The sequence below is a fragment of the Abramis brama genome, assembly GCF_963993115.1.
Source record: "Abramis brama genome assembly, chromosome: 5".
Lineage (NCBI taxonomy): Eukaryota > Metazoa > Chordata > Actinopteri > Cypriniformes > Leuciscidae > Abramis > Abramis brama.
Window position 1 is genome coordinate 10,459,501 of NC_139967.1, and position 18,005 is coordinate 10,477,505.

An 18,005-nucleotide genomic window follows, 5' to 3' on the forward strand; every position below is an offset into this window, starting at 1 on the left:
TTGGGTGAGCAGAATCCGCCCGAGGCCCACTAAAGATCATTAATAGGGCCGTCAGAAGCCTTGCCAGTTGGTTAGCTTCTCATAAATAAGAAATGAATTCTTCCGCACCTTCATTAATAATGACTGCTGTAGCTATTTTGTTGCAGTGTAACCTTAAAGGAAAAAGAGGGGGTGGACGCTGGGAGGCCCCTTATTCTCACTAGTAATATGATAAGACAGGCCGCCAAATTAGCAATGAGCGTGTGATACCAAACCAGAGTCAATTACTCCCTGAGCCGAGCGGAGAGTGCGTCTCACACAAGCTTGGGAAGGTGGCAGGGGATGCTCAATGAAACGAGCCATTTTAAAATCCTGCGTTTTATAGCCGGCAGTACTGTTACAGATAATCAGGATTTCACTGTCTTATTATTATTGCATTCCTCTAAGAGTGAAGGAAAAGGAGATGGTTTGAACGATCTTGCCATTTCCCAAAGTCCCCGAACAAGAGGTTAGGGGCTTGTCAGGGTCAGCGGGTGGGTGAGATTATTTTGGTTTAATTAGGTGAAGGGGATGATTATTTTATTAAGGCTGTGCTAAGCTGTCACAACAGCAGCAGCGAATGAGCTTCATTAACCCAAAGCTAAAAATCATTATTCTGAACCAGGCTCAAACCCCAAGACCTGAGAGACTAATCAAAAATGATCTGATCTCTTTTTGTCCGGGCCCTTCTTTAAAGGGCCCATTTAACTATGTTTCACTTTGATCTCAACAGCCTTCGCTTTTGCTTAAACCCTGAAGGTACAGACAGTTCACGATCCAAAATCTTTGTTCAGACTTTTTTTTATTCATCTTTGTGTTTCACAGTATAACACACTGTCTATCTGTCTGTTATATGTGTATAAATATAACACACTGCTATTCAAATGTTTAGGGTTCGTAAGATTTCAGCAGGGATGCATTCAATTGATCAAAAGTGACAGTACAAAGATGTCCTTTTAAGGGTACTGCCCCAGTGACAAGCTGTTGTACCTCTAAAGGTACCATTAAAAAAATAATAATAATAATAATAATTCTGAGAGTAATGTTAAAGTAACTTGATATTAACAACCACTACAGTTACAGTTTTTTGCAAGAATCTGTTTGAGGTTAGAAGTCTTCAAACTGTGTTGATTGGTCATTAAAAAAACAGGTTCATCACAGTTTAGAACAGAAGCTGTAAAAGCTGTCTTGTTGAGTGTACAAACGTTGTACCCTAGTGTCCAAGTTCATGTGTTGATAGTGGAAGTTAAACAAATATTGGTAGAGCTCTGTTGTTGATGGTTTAAAGAGATTAACATTTAATAAAAAAGAGGGTATCCTTTATCTTCAACCTTTTCTTCTTCTTCAGTTCCTTCATGTGACCATTAATAATACTGTATCCTCTGCAGAGACAGGAAGCTCAGGCAAATAATAATTTTTGCCACACCTCCGCATTGACCACAGAACTAAAACACTCCAGCACTCTTTCAGAAACCCCACCCCCATGTTCTCCATTATTCCTTCTAGAAGGTGTTTCCACTCCCAAGAAGCAGTCATTGTGTTGATGACTAATGGAGTCTCCCAGAGGAAGTCAAATCTCTGCTGCATGCTTGGAGCTGGTTGACTTTGCCTTGCTTTATGATATGTAATCTCTGGATAGAGCCGAGGCAGGGAGATTCATGTGTATGACTCAAGTGCATTTCATCCAGCTCCTAACCTCTAATCGACTGCTTTCAGCAGCTGGTTCTCCTTAAGGTCCTGGAGATGATTGCTATTGTTACAAGCAGACCTTGTGTTTCACCTCTGCACTCTGAAATACTGCAGTCGTAGTCAGACATGCAGGTATACAGTTATATAACGTTCATGAATTAGTCTAAGAGAATGCAGTCTGATGTGGAAGATAAAACAGAATTCACATTTACATTTCTACATTTGTTGGACACTTTTATCCAAAGCAACTTGCGGTGCATTTGGATTATGCCTTTTATCAGTCTGTGTGTTCCCCGAGGATTAGCATTTCTATACCAGATAATAAATCTTGATAGGCTTTGATATTAATAGTTAATCTTCATATGTATATATTTATAATTTTTTAATATAAAATTATCCGTGAAATGCAAAAATATAAATAGTGTGGTGTTTTTTGTTTTTTAAAGGTCAATTTTGATTTCATATCATCTTTAATTGTATATGTATGGGATCTGCAACATGAAATATGAGCAATACTGAACACGCTTATACATATTACATCCTTGGTTGTGAACCTTTTTGTGTTTTTCCAGAATATGATGTTGTTTCCAAGCTCTGGCTTGTAAACCTGGAAATGGTATAAGAATTGCACAAACATGATAACATCCTAGCAATGGTTGTGTACAAAAATATTGCCCGGCAGGCTAGGAACTTGATTAATTAGTTCAATTTTTGTAAGCCCCAGCTGCTTTCTAATTGGTAATCCACTGTAGTAGTCATTATCTAAAACCTCTTTGCTGTGCCACAATTTAAGCTCTAACTGTTGGTAAACCAAGAACAATTAGCTCTCAATAAGCTTGCATACAAAATCACAAACCTTTTGTTTCCTGGGGAATTGCTTATTAATATTCATGAGGTCCATCAACAGACCTGGTGAAAAACATGCCATTGTGCATCAACTAAGCTCTTAACTAGATTTGGTATTACTGTTATATTCAGAGCTACTTAATCCGGTAGCATAGGTTTTTTTGGGGGGGGGGGTTTCTCTCGTTGTTTTTTTCCCGTCTCCAATCTCCAATTATGAATGATCACCCCCTTGCTTGCTGTCATCTGCTTGTTAAGACCAATATTGAAATCCTCATGTGGATTTATGCAGTGAGATCTGCAATGGAAATCAGGCACATCTGTTTGGAGATGCCGGTCTGGAAAAGAGCGATTGCTTCTCCCAGAGGATCAGCGGCGGCATCACTTCTCAAAAACACCAGCTCGTCGGTGACAAGTAAACCCAAATCATCACTGATGTTATTTATTTTCAAATGTTCCCCGCTTGACAGGCGACATCTTGTTCCGCGCCCGTCCCACGGGGCCCTGCGTCTGTGTCTGACGTGTCTGGCTGACACCAAAGCAGCGGGAAGTCGCCAGAGACATGTTTGGGAATTTGTCACAATCCCAAACACACATGCGCAGCGAGGTTGTTTACACACCTACGGATCTGTCGAGACGACTGTTGCAGTTGTCAATGTTTGTGGCAGTGCGGTTGAGGAGTCCCGTCGAAACGAGACCGTGATTGGATTGAAGAGATGTAAAGGTATAAATCTCAACAGTGAAATAACGAGGAGCGAGCGGGTGGGTGGGAGGTGCAAATGTAGGCCACCTTTTGCATTTATTCAGGTGATTTTTTTTTTTAGGTACTTAAAATCAAATCAGCTTTCGTTGAGTAGGCCCAATGATCCAACCTCTTCTGATTTTTACTTCTAGATTTTGAGGGAATACTAACTTCTGGGTACATGAAATACATAAAAACAACAGCAAACGAAGATAAACTTAAGAAGATAAACCAAAGATAAACATCTACAGGTCAAGTGGAGAAATTAAAAGAACAGTTGTAATTTGAATGTGTCAAATGTGCCTCATGGTCGGTGGATAAACATGAAGAATTAGAATTATAGAATTATAGCCAGGAATTATAGCCAATCAGGGAATTCGGGCTATGTACCGGATAGAGTGTTCCACTCATCGTGACACTGTACCAAAACAAACTATATTGCAGGGCGACAAAGTCACTGTTGCCACATTTTGATCTATTGCAGTACACACTGACTTCCCTGACTTTCACATCTTCAACAACTGGGTCGCTGCTAGAGAAAGCGTGTGTGTGTGCGTGTGTGTCTAAGAACCAGGATGAGCGAGTGAGCGTAGCGGCAGGTAAACGAGGCGTGAGCACAGGGTCCTGCTCCCTGAACGCAGTGCTCGTCAGACAGTCCATTTGTCAAAGCGCCCCCGCGGAGCTTTCCAAAAGGCCGTGTCACTTCCAACCCCTGCCGGGAAACCCCACGTCTACATCCAGGGTGGAATCATAGTATCTGGATTCTAAGAAGCATAAAGAATAATATGGACCTCATGGAGGATTGAATCATGCTCAGTGTCGGTTTGCAGTTGCTGGCATGATATAAAATAGTTTTAGTTTAAGAAGCATAAAGAATAATATGGACCTCATGGAGGATAGAATCATGCTCAGTGTTGGTTTGCAGTTGCTGGCATGATGTAAAATAGTTTTAGTTTATAGCAAAAACTAGATCAAGTTTATTGCTGCATCTGTAAAACTGTCATTTGTTTAGTTTTTAAGGCCTAAAATGGTTCTTGCTATTTGTGTTGTTTCATAGGTTTCTGCATCGTCATTGCATATCAAGTGGTACTGTCAAAGATTTGAATTGTAATTTTTGACCTTTAAAAAGATCCTTGACCTTTGATTTTCTGTTAAAAGTAGGTACAGATACCAAACACTTGTAGGGTAATGATTCATTTTTAAAACAGGAACTAATTTGATGCATCACACTCCTCACTGTGTGTTTGGCAATTCCTAGTAGCTGTGTAGAGCCAAAGCGAGTATTCCTCTCCTCTTCCTCTGAGCTGTCCAGCCAGCGCTCTCAGCAGAGACTCATTTATAAAGGCACTCCGCTGGCCCAGTCATGCACTGGTGCTTTGGACATCACTTCACTCCACTAATGGTCTTACTGGGAGAGGTTCTGCATCCTGGCCATCCATCAGTGTGTCAGGATAGGGCATGTGGAGATACTTGAGTGTTTTAATTTCTATGTTCCTGTGTTGAGAGAAAGAGAGCTTTCAGAGTTTAAGATCATTTTGGGAAATGGAGTGTTTCCTCATAGCTGTCTGTCTGTCTGTCTATCTATCTATCTATCTATCTATCTGTTGTTTTGTCTATCATCCATCCAACATTCCATCCATCCATCCAACGTTCCATCCATCCATCCAACGTTCCATCCATCCATCCAGGCTGTTTCCTGAAAAGTATTGAACAAAACTGTGTGGTTGAGCTCAGGAGGGTTGTACCACCTCCTTCAGGACTAACTGCATTGTTCTGTGTTTCATCAACTGTATTGTTAGGAGTACGCAAAGAAGATTTCCACCTGTTCCCACCTAAAAGTTGCAGTGTGTAATTTCTGTGCTATTAATGGCACCAAACTGAATTGTAAAAACATTTGTTGTTTCCAAACAGATCCTAAAACTCATGCTACTGCTCAAACAAATGGAGCAATGTTGAAAGGACCGTGTTTAGGGGAAATCAGCTTACAACTGACTGACATTTAGTTGTCCCTCCACGTTAAACTGGGATGGAAGAAAATATTTTTAACATCTAAAAATGACACACTGCAGCTTTAGGAGACAACACAGTCAGTCCTCCAAAACTGATGTTTCGTTTAGACTCAACCTTCTCCTGTCCTCTCCTCTATTGATTTAGCTCTGTAAACATGTACAATCTCTCTCTCTCTTCCTTGGCCTTTCTCTCACTATGATGCACTTCTCGTCCTTGGAAGTTGTGTGTGTGTTTGGGCAGAGTTATGGTATAAATCAGATGAAAGGTATAGAGACTGGGCCTGCAGGGTTGTGACTTCCTCTGGAGAGTACTGCAGCTCCAACTGAATAAATGGGAAGTGAAATGGCATATAGAGCCATAAAGTGCTCAACTGAAGACCAGGCCACTGTACTCTCCGAACGAATGAGATTAGATTTACACATGCAACCTTCGGATTTAGCAAGCTTACACTTTGCACAGGTTTTGTGACTCTGTTATTGGGAGTTTCATGGTCTTAGAGATACTGTATGTGAAATTTGAAGCAGTTATTTAAGGGAACTGCTATCGATCAATATGATTTTTATTTTATTTCTATATTTAATTTTTGCAATTACATTTAAAGATAAATTAAAATGGAAAATAGTTATTTAAAATTGCAGTAATATTTCACGATCAGAGTGCGCTTAGAATAAAAAGGTTATCTTTACAGTTATCATACCGCAATGTATCATAAAAATAGAGTAGTCCATATGACTTGCGAGACAGTCAATGATGCCTGGTAAGAACAAAGTGTACATTAGATTTATTATACAATACGAGACAATATTTCAATAGTGTTTTTGAAATAGAAGTAGACTAATAAATCTAATGGACACATTGTGTGTACCAGGCATCATTGGCTCTTGTGTCTCGTAAGTAGTCACATGGACTACTTTTATTATGTTTATTTGTCATTTTTGAAGGCTAAGGCTGTGACGAACTGCTTTTTGCCGGTGTTCCTCCTTTGTAAGTCGCTTTGGGGAAAAGTGTCAGCTAAATGCATAAATGTAATGTATCATCTAAATTTTAGCCTGTGTTCACATCTGTTTTGAGAGAGCAAGAGGTAAGATGAGAAATCAGACCACCAGGGGACCCAGACTTGAAGCTCTTCAAAAAGCAATTACATGAATGCTTTCTACTTCCTGTTTTGTGGGATGTTACAGACTTCCAGACAGAGAAAGAGGGAGCGGATGGGGTAATAAGGGCGAAATGGACACCATAACATTTTCAGACATACCCTAAAGGTGAGGAGGGCCTCTCTTATTAGTTAAAGCACAAGATTTATTCCTTTATTCCTACCGTGGCCTTGCTTAAAAATAGCCTTAGTCATTTCCATGTGTGACCCCAGGGGGGAAAGGGTTGACAGGGCCTTTCCAGACCTGTTAGCCTCCCTGCCCAGTTTAAGAGGCCATTGTCAAGGGCTGCCGGGACGGGGGTCTGCACCCTCTTGAGCTCAATTGGTTAAAATCACAGATGGGGAGCTCCTCCGAGCCTCTCTCGATATGGAAAGCTATAGAGCAGAGGGTGTGCGGTTTCCATGTTCCTCAAGGAGGAAATAACTTGGCCTCCAATTAAAGGTTTAAGATGTTAAATAAAACTCTGATGCTTTTTAAAACAGCTGTTTGTCTTTATGATCAGGCTGCAAGGGAATAGATTTTTCTTTTCCTGTTTCTTGTTAGGTAGGTTATGGTAGCTTGTGGTAGTGTGCAGTGGTACATTTTTCTGCTGCTTTTGCCACTTTCTGTGCATTATGAAAGCATCAAGATTTATTACTATGTAAACACTAAGAGAAAACCTACGATAGGTTTCCTTTGGAGTTTCACGGATGTTGCAAAGCTTTGGTTACTGGGCTGCCTTGTGTTTCTGCACACCAAGGGCCACAATAGCTACACTTTTCGGAGCAAATAGATATATAAAAACGAATTACACCCCAAAGAACAGTGCATAGATGTGTTAGTTCCATTTAAACTTTAAAACTGGATTTTAAGGTTAAAATAAGGTGTTTGTCTAAAACACTATGGCTGTAGTCACCCACTGACATTTGGTCGCGCCTTCTGCAAATCTTTTTGCGCAAATCTTTTTCTCATTTTAGTACTTTTTCTAAGGTCAGTAGCATGTTGGCTTGGCTTATTATTGACTTTTATGTGAACATCAAAATAAAAACTACCACTAGACTATCCTGTCTCATATTTATATAAGGAACTAATTGAATCTTTGATCATGTCTTATTTAAAAATAGGAGCATGTGAGCCTGACCATGCAGATGGTTGTCCCATGACCATCAAGGAATGTCATGACATTTTCAAGGTGAACATTAGGTATCTCAGGAATTTTCAACTGTGAAAACAGTCTGATATTTTCCTAGAGGGCATTTGTTTGGGGAAATAAACCGATAAAACATATACGTTTTCTTCAGCACCTTTAATGCAAATGTTCGCGAACACATAAACCATCATACATGAGGGGAAGAAAGCTCTTTGCAAGGTCACATTTTTTGATTTTATCAGAGCTGTGGTTTCACATATGACCGATAACGTTTTCAATCCCCTCGAGCACAGTCAGATGTCGACTGCTGTTTTTTTTCTTCCTTTTTTCACATGCGTATCAGACAGGCTTAATGCCTCCCAGCATGGCTGCACTTTTTAGTGTGTTAGAGTTTAAATAACCTGTAAAGTGTATTTGCTGGACAGCTAGGCATTATGTGACTCTCCCTAGGCTGCTGACAGTGAGTGAATGGGGTCATACGGAGTGGCAAGAAAGAAAAACAATTATGTTTTGTTTAATATTTCATACCATGGATAAATTAATTAGATATTTTTAGTTGGTATGAGTGGAATGGGGTACAGTAGTGTGATCTATCTATCTATCTATCTATCTATCTATCTATCTATCTATCTATCTATCTATCTATCTATCTATCTATCTATCTATCTCTGTCTGTTTGAATTGCAATTCCTTTGAATTCTGCTTCCTCTTATTCAAATTTTAATTGCAATTCTGCATCCTGTTTGCTACCTCATTTTAAATGCAGGACAACCCTAGTGCAACCCTAGTACATACAGAAATTAGCTATAGGTTTTGTGTTTGCATCTATAAATGAATGTATTTGTGGGCAGAGGTCTTTTAGTATGTATGTATGTTTTTCTCTTTGCTTTTATATTCTGTATGTGTGTGTGTGTGTGTGTGTGTGTGTAGTCTCTGCACATATTAATAAAACACTAGTGGCAGGCATGCTTGTCTGTGCATTCGGAGCTCTGGGTAATACATTATGGAACAAAGAAACAAAGGACCAATATGAACTCAGTGTAGACTGTTTCAACCCTTGTCTCTTGGGCTCTGTAGCACTAATTAGAGAAAAGGCCCTCTTGCCCTCTGTCCTCTTTATATTCTCGTCTCCTTGCTCATCCCCCCATCCCTATGGATTTGAGGAGGAGGTTGGCAAGGGCACCCCCCCTTTCAGATGAGTGTCTGGGGTCTTTAAGGGTTGGTCCCACAAGAAAAAGAGGGGTAAAAGTCATGTCAGGCTTGTGTCCAGATGGAGGAGGAAGGAAAACATGGCCGTGGGAGTGATTTATAGAGTCTTTTCTGGCAACGCTAGCATGCAAAAAGAGGCTAATCCATATTAGCTGCACAAAAGCATAGCAGATTAATGGGTGTGTTCATTAAAATGCATTAAAACCTTTTGATATGACCTAACAAACCAGAGAAAAAGAAGTTCAGGGGAAAAGAGAATTCCACGCTTTTGTACAATCTTCTGTTTTCAAGATTATTACTAGTAATTTTCTCTTAAATTCTTAGGAGATGCATCTATGTTGTGCAGTTTTTAAAGGAATAATCCAGGTTCAATAAAAGTTCAAACTCAGTCAGCACCAGTTTAGACAATGGAAACTAATGTGAATGCGAGGATGTTTACATCATATTTTTTTAGTCATTTTAGAATTTTTGTTTTTATGTTATGTCAACAATTTTGTGAAATTGGGTATCATTTTAAACAAAAATTTTTTTTTTTAGTAAGTGATAACTAACTCCAAAAACGTACTGTATAGCCTACAATACATACAAATACAACTTACTGCAGTTTCCTGCAGAAATGACCATCAGTGGCAGTAAAACACCAACAACCTTGATTCCCTTTTACACAAATTATGATTATTCTGATGTTATGACCTCAAAAAAGTTTACCATAGTGCATGATTTGCAAACTAATACATTTTGACTTTTGCATAAATAAACAGCTCCATATGTATGGGTTTTCTGCTACAGCACGGCACTTGCTATGTGGAACGCTTGGGCATGAGTCACAAGAAACTAACTAAAAGACTCATGGAACCAAGCTAAAATAGCACCATTGTTTGCTTTTGTTAATATTGGTTTGGTTAGGGTAGGTTTAGTGTAGGCAGTACTTTATTTTCAAATGCGATAGAGCATTAAACTTTTAGCACCACGTTGTCAGATTCATGTTCATCAGATAAAACAATGTAATTTCAGCAGCACTCACTGGACATTTCACTTTGAAAGTGTCACAAAACGTGCAAGAAGCAATGGAATATAATTTTGCAAAATTGTCGGCATATAGTAGGCGTTTTAAAAATGAGCCTAGGTTAAAAAGTACTGAAGTACTACACCCAGGTACTGAAAAATACTAAAATAGGACTGCAACACAACTTCCTGGGCTGGCCCTGTCTGCAGTGTTGTGATCATAATATGAAAGAGTGGAAAGCAGGAAAATTGACAGTTCTCTGCCCAATTGACATCCTCTTTTTATTCCTTCTAGGATAGCTTTGATTCTTGTTAAGCCAACATCTTGATTCTTGTTAAGCTTACATTAACCGTTCATAGGCTTCAGCGCCCCAGTCAAAGACTCTTTCCCTTGTCTAATGGGCCTTGAGAAAAGAGTAGACATACATTTTGAGATGCTAAGTCTTTGAAAGCATCAAGGTAAAGTGCTAATAGATATAAACGCGGATCCTTCTGACAGCGGCAAGCAGGCTTTTTTTGGCAGCAGAGTATAAGATCGTTTAGCCTGCATGACTAGCATCTGCTAATGGGATTTTCTTACAGTAGGTGTGCAATATTGACCGGGCTCTCTGATTTAACATAAATAGTATTGCAATATTTTGGGGTTTGACTATCACTTAACTAATGCATCAAGCTTTATCTTTGCAGTAAGCAATAAGCATTTTGCTGATCAAGCATCATCTGTGAAATATATCTGTCCAATGGCATTTACTCGACTCAGGAGTGGCTCAGCAAGTCCTCCACATAAGTGTCTTGAAAGCATTGTTACTGCAAGCCTCTTAACTGCCTCCATCAGTATTTGTCATGTCTATAACTGCCTCCCTTTTTTGATTTTTTTTTTTTCTTTGTGTACCACCATCTTGATGAGAGGCATCCGCCCCATGCTTCATTCCCGTAATGGCCTCGTTTGACTGTATATCATTTGCTGGGTGATTTAATCTGCCACTTTGCAGTTAATGCACAGAAAGTGACTCAAATTTCATGGCTGCTGGAGTCAACCACTGCTTTATTGATATTAGCGTCATGCTATTGCCACCACCTCTGAATGCAATAAGCATAAAGAGGCTATTCTTCCAGACAAACGTCAAAGGGAATGCGAGGTACAAGCTGTGCATGGTTTGTATAAAAAACTGAAACTTGAATAGGGGATTCACATCCCTGGCATGACTGCTGCTCGCTACTGATTGAATTGGGGAAGGATAATGCAGCCCGCCTGCAAAGTTGAGCCCACTGCAACATGCTAAGTGCAGAAAGCTTGTTACACAAGTGTTTATTTTTCATCATGATTTTTCTTTTTTTTTTAGTCAACACAGAATTTACAGTTCACCTGAATTTGATTAGCTGACCCTGAGGTTTGTTTATGTTGCGTTTCCGAGGTCGACTGGTGTTCCGAGTCTACAACTACGGTTCATAGAGCAGGGCCCTGTAAACAGCTGGCTTGTATTCGGTAATTCGATTTGAAATCTACTGTCGTAAATTTAATTTAATGATCGTAATGTGATATTCCTAACTCAATTCATTTAATTTTCTTGCTGTTGATTTGTTATTCACTGGAGGATTTTTTTTCTTCTTCAACTTTACTTTTCCTTTCTATCTTCCTTGTAAAGCTTGATTTCTTGTTTTAACTTGTTAAAATGAAAAGTGTCTTTAATTTCAGTAGGTTTTATATTTGAAATATAACCTGAGTGGTCCACTTGATTTATCCCTTGAGTGGTGTCATCCCTACAGGTTACAGTTAGAATCAACTATGTAATAGTTATTAATTTTTGTAGTCCGTTTCTCACTAAAAAAGACTCACTAACTTTTTCATCAGAATGGGTACTGGAACAAGAAGTTATAATGACTTTTGTTCTGATGATGAAATATTTTAATATATTACAAGATGGATAGATGGAATATTATGTGTGTAATATTCTTATTTGTAAATTAAAATATTCCTTCTCAGTAAGAAATTATATATATGATGTATATGTTTTTACTAGTTATATATATATGTATGTATGTATGCATGTATGCATGTATGTATGTATGCATACATGCATACATGCATACATATATAAGTGGCTACTGTCACTTTAAGACCTGACACACGGATCCATTGTACTACTTACTCAACTGTTTACGTTCACTTAATTTTTTGGACATTATTTGTGTGTATTTGACTGTTTAAGTGCAATAAATAGCAAAAAATAACTCACTTTAAACTGAGAGGCTGCTTTATGTGCACACACTTAGGGTGTGAGCACAAAATCTGTGGGAATGAGTAAAATTATGCACAATCCAATGCCGAATTTCAAGCCCTGTAACACCAACCATATTCATCCGGAGCAAATGAAACGAGTGAATAAGGGAAGGAGGGTTTGTGTGTCAACTCACTGTCGGAGAGATCGTGTATCTGTTCTGCGGAAAATTAGTATTGGAAGCGTTTCAGATATTTCAGTATCGAAATGCATCAAAAAATCAATCAATCGATAATATATTGCACTTAGTTTATTATTTCAGATCCCCTTTTAAAAGACGAAAAATCTATATACTGTATTATATATAAAATTCAACCCGCCAAACTAGCTAGTAGGACTGTCTGTATGTATGTGTGTGTATATATGTGTGTGTGTGTTTGTGTGTATACATATCCATCCATCCATGTAGATATTTTTATTTTTCAAAAGAATTTGCTGTAGAAAACAGAGGTGATGAAGTCATAGATTTTGAGTTCTAATTGAATAACAGTATTGACATAGTAACCGCTGCTTAGCTGAACAAACTCCAATTGCCCATCAGAAACCAGTCCTGTGCTAATGCAGCCTCCAGTGTAACCACGCCGTTGTTTTCCTGCTCTTAAACCTTCCACACGTCTTTTTTTCTTCTTTTTTTCTCCATCCCTTACTTTTCCTCAAGGGGGCTTATTATACACTTCTGGAGCTCTACGAGGAGGCAGGGAAGCTCTCAGTGGGAAGCCTGAAAGCCCAGTTTGCGGCTGGGGTAAGTCTGCAGGAGCATCTGCTGCCCGCGGCTGGGTTGGAGCTCTGACGCGTGGGTCTGGAGAACTATTCCGGAGTCGCTGTAGTTCAGATGAATGCCAGCGGATTAACATATCTACTAACACGGTGGAGAAAGGCAGGGTTGCTGGATGAAAAAAAAAAAAAAAACCTGAAATGCTTGTGTCCGTATTCAGATCTTCTAGCGTGAAATGCCGCAGCATATGGTAGGCGAGGGGACACACGTGCTGCAGTCAGATACATCACACTTGATTTTCCTGTCTTTCTGTGTTTTGTCTTTCCCATTTCTGCCTCTCGGTCTTTTCAACTGATTCCATCCCTCTATCTGTTTGTTTTGTCCCTGTTGCACTCTGCCTCTTCCCCTCATTTGTGTCAAACGTGCATGCAAAGTGGCTTATGCAAATACTCATGTACACAAGGATGTAAAACCATATGGATCCCTCGTAGTACGATAAGAGATGGCACACAGCACGTACCCCACGCACACGCGCACAAAGAAAAAGACATTTCTCAGTTCCCCTCCCCTTTTTTTCTCTCTTCCTGGCCTGACACAGCCCTTGGATCTATTCCCAGAGCTGACCCCTTAGTGGGGACATTGATGTAGGCTTGCTAATGATGAGAAATGGAACCATAATGCCGGCTGTTAAACCTCGGGGGCGCACAACAAATGTGCTTCAGAGACCCGGCATTTGTCTCTGAATAGATTAGGTCCTAGCTGTGGTAACCTTATATTTAATCTTTCTACCTCTTGCTCTACCTCCCTCTCTCCCTTCGCTGGGCCAGTAGCTGTTCCTCATGATAAATAATACTTTATCATCCTCAGCCACAGGCGCAGCCAGACTGCTTTAACTGTTTCCGTTCCGTGAAGAACAATGTGATGCTTTTGTCTTCACGTGTGTCATAATGTATCCGCGCCTGGAATGACGATGCTGGATCTATAGCGTTTTGTTCCACATTTATAAGTCCCATGAGCATTTTACCTGGGCATCTAATTTGGATGTTCTCCATATGGAATGATAGCATTCCAGCCTGCATGAATAATGTGAAGAATTTAGAACACATGTTGTTCAATTGAGTCCGCCTCGTCGCCTTGTTAGTGCGTTCAGTAGTAGGAAAATGAGAGCAAGTTATATTAAGTCTCTCTGAGGAGGTTTTTTTTTCTTTTCCATCCAATCATTGTGAACACCTTTTTTTCTGTGACATTGTTCTGAAAGCTCTCAGAAAGCGAGATCATATCCTTGTTATTCTCCTCAGAAAAAAAGAGCTGCAACGACACGGAAATCTGATAAATTGGCGCCACAACATATTAAATTATCAATGCACATGAAAAATTCATTCTAGAATGCCTTTCACACTTTCTGAGTCAGTGCGCAATTTACTTTTATCTTGTTAAGGCAGGGAAATTTTATTATGGAAAAATAATGCCACTATTTTTTTTCTCTCCCTAGACTCTCTCTTTCGCTCCTAGTTTCTCTCTCTGATCCATTTTAAATGGTTGCAGTAATGGTGCAGAAAAATAGGATGAAAATGAGAAATCGCTCATGAGTAGTTATAAATATTCATGTGAACGATAACTATGTTAGGCTGTTTTTTCTGAGTTCTTTTCTGAGTCTGTCCCCACCACAGAAATGTCTAGTCTTGGTGGTTCTTGCTTAGTCTCAAAGTTCTTGCAAAGTTCTAAAAGACTGTGGTTCTGAAATGTTTACATTTCCAAACGCTGTACTTGTTGAGTGTGCATTCATTATGACACACGGTTGGTGGAATGTGTGGTATAATCTCGCGCATTCTTTAGCCAACAGGCCGAGCGACTTCAAAAAGTATAATTTTGCAGGCATGTGGTCAAACACTAACCAATGATTAAAGAAAATTTGTGTAGGCGCTTTGATAAATCACTTCCTGTATTTGCAGAGCAGAGATCTGGAATGGCTTCTATCATGGAATTTCAGATGCTGATTTGAGTGATTTATAGCCACAATTTTAAATAACGCTCGGTGCCCCACACATGTATTATATATTTATTTATTTGCACACAAGTTAAAGTGAACGTCCTTTAATAAGGCATTTTCAATGGGCTAAGTCTTTCCAAACACACATATCCAAACAACTCATTTAACTCTTCTGAATGACACAAACAGAAGACATGTAAAGTAGATGCAAAGGTGTTTGGGAGAGTACAGAAGTGACCATGTTGACCTCATCTGTCTGCGTAGAATTTTTTTTAACATTTACATTATTTAAAATGAGGGAAAGTGGTAGGAGGTTTAAAAAAGGAGACATGCATGTGATTATCATTATTTACTTAACCAAATGTTATTTTAAAATCAAATGCTGTTTTTTTTAGTGGAACTTAAAAGGAGAAATGTCTTGCTCTTCCTTTTTCTATACAATGACAGTCATCTGTAAAGCTCCAAAACACCATAAAAGTGGTTCATATGCCTACAGTATTTCCAAGTCTCCTGATGCCTTATTTGTGTGTTCACTGATGTTCTCTCCCTCTAGTGAGCTTTTAATGTGCAACTTGATTTGAACTTGTGAACCAAACAAGTCTGATTTCATGAACAAATTGTTCTTTTGAGCTGGTTCTATCTAATGAGCCAGTTGATTCATTTCACAAGTCTGACTGATTCGAGTGCTAGTCACGTGCAGGCCAAGAATATCAATAAATAACGGCTTAAAAATTGGTCTGTTCTTCATACAAAGCTATTGCACGTCTTTCCGAGACTTGGAATACATATTTGTGCTTATTTGTTGCGTTCTTAAAGCGTAACACATGTGGAAACTATGAATTCATATATTGAAAAAAAAGCAATGACATTTCTCCTTTTTCGCATTCCACAGACGAAGGAAAGTCATATGGTTTGGAATGGCATGAGGGTGAGTAATGACAGAATTTTAATTTCTTCAGTGAACTATCCCTTTAAACCTTCCTCCCTTTATGCTGATCTGCCATGTTTGGTGATGCAAATTGCTGTAACTTGCCCAAGGTGTTCCATCATCAGAGGGGCATAATTATCTTCGGCAACAACCAATATTGGATTGTTAAGCCTGAGGATGAGATGCCCAATGAGGCCTGCACTCTCTCTCACTCTCTGTCTCTCTCTTGGTTGAGCTCTGACAGATGAATCTACAGGGAAAGATAGCTGAAAGGCAACCTGAGGCAACTGGAGCGTCTTTCCCTCACTCTGCCTTTTTTCTCTCTTTCTTTCTCCATCTCTATCCCTAGCTTGGTCTCGCCTCTTTCTTTCAGATTTTGTCTTCACAGCACTCACAACATATGTGCGTCTGATGGAGCTTTTTGTTGCAAACAAGCTTGCACTGTGATTCATTCTTTCAAGCTTTACATGACTTTGAATTTCCAGTTCTGTCCTTCATTCGTAGATCTCGTCTAAAGTTAAAATCGTTCTTCTGTCATCAGATGTGCCTGCGGATCTATGGACATATTTTCCAAGAGATCCCTAGGCAAAGTGAAAACCTATTATTGTCTCTGTGGTTAGTGCCATAACATAATTTTGCATCTTCTATGCAGGGAACAATGATTTAGAACAATGATTCACAAAGATACAGTACAAGTTTGTAAATAGTGTGTTTATTAGTGCATTATTATCACCCTTGCTTAACTCAAAGGCCTCAAGTCGTTGTTGGCACCGAGATTGAACTTTTTTATGAATTATATTTGTATGATGCTGTAGTCATTTACAAGATTTAATTGATATTCTTCAGTGCAATAAACTAATCAGGATAAAAGATAGCATGACATTTGTTACATTGCCTGATTCATGATCTCTCCATTCCGTGTATTGTTTTTCTCTGAATGCCTGATGGTTTTAATAGGAAGTGTGTAGGAAAGGGGATGACCTATAATCACAATCAGCTGCAAATAATTACAAGCTTTGCATTCCATGCAAAAACTTCCTAGAAGTACCGCAGACATTGCATGCTTTATGGAGCAGTCTACACTATTTGTCCACTGGTCAAATCAAAACAAGAACATTGTTTGGTTAGTTTGCAACACTGTTTTAGTGTTTAAAATATGCCATTCATTTGGTTCTTATTAAGGCCAGCCGCAGCTTGAATAACTTGGTGAGAAAATGGCTTTGATTCAGTCAAGCTGTATTACATTGTCTGCACAGTTTATAGGTCAAGCCCTCAATAAAACACAAGATGTGCAATTCTTCTTTCTGAAAACATTTAGGAAATTATTCTTTTTAGAAATTGTGCCCTTTACTCTTGGTCTTTGACACTTTTGCCCATTAATTTGATTTGACTGCTGAGCAAATTTGATCTCACTGAATTGACCCACTTGCAGAATAGATTCAGACTTATCATTCTTTTTGAACACAGATTCAGAAACTGTCGGATCCCATCTCATCTAGTTGTGAAAGGATGAACTTGTCACAAGGGCGACACCTCAATAACTGTGCTTTTGAGTGAATATTTCAGTTGCACAAATTAAATTCAAATTTATTTGAATAGCGCTTTTCACAATATATAGTGTTTCAAAGCAGCTTTACAGAAAATGCAAATTCTTGTTTTCTCTAACAGTATTTATATAGGCTACATATAAAATAGTCGTTGGATGAACTAAGTGAATAAAGCCACACTGTGATTATTCTAAAGCAAGGATCAAGTATATAATGAAGGCATTTTTTAAAGTCAAGGGCAAGTTGTCAAGTCATATTGTCAAGTGTTTGGTGGTCTGTAAAGGTTGAATATCCCTGTGTTTGTGAACAGCTCATTGTACAATATATGCCTAATACTTTGGCATCTTTGAAAAGGTTTAGGAGAAAAGGTAGTAATTCTTTGCATTGAATTGAAAGTCGTCCATATGACATTTATAAATGTCTGCTAGAGCGAGTTATTTTTTCTTCTTAAAAAAAAAAAAGGCTGGTATAAACTCCGCCTCTCATACATCGATTGCTTTGGTCTTGTCCTGTGCATGTTTTTTTCAGCACACCCAGCGGAGTGGCCGCTTGAAGCGCACTTCAGCGCGCGCTCACGGAACACTCGCTCCCGTATGTGCCTGGAGAGCCTCGCGCAGCGGAGGCGCTGGACGCGCTCAATTCGTGTGGGGACTTTTAAAACCTTCCAGATACGTCGAAAACCAAAGGATTCGCTCAATTATTCGAGCTAAACGAGATTACCAAGAGCTCCAATCCATGGAATGTTGT

At 39.1% G+C, this 18,005-nt stretch overlaps 1 protein-coding gene across 21 annotated transcripts in view; it reads left to right on the forward strand.

The window, feature by feature from the left end:
* Positions 1-18,005, forward strand: part of fbrsl1 (fibrosin-like 1) — a 300,204-nt gene that overhangs the window by 218,180 nt on the left and 64,019 nt on the right. For 13 of the 21 annotated variants that reach the window (XM_084113455.1, XM_084113435.1, XM_084113437.1 and 10 more), the window contains one exon: positions 15,676-15,711. The exons of the other annotated variants lie outside the window; for them this stretch is intronic. In XM_084113455.1, coding sequence (XP_083969581.1) covers positions 15,676-15,711 — 36 coding nt within the window. The remainder of the gene's footprint in view (positions 1-15,675; positions 15,712-18,005) is intronic. 21 annotated transcript variants of the gene reach the window in all.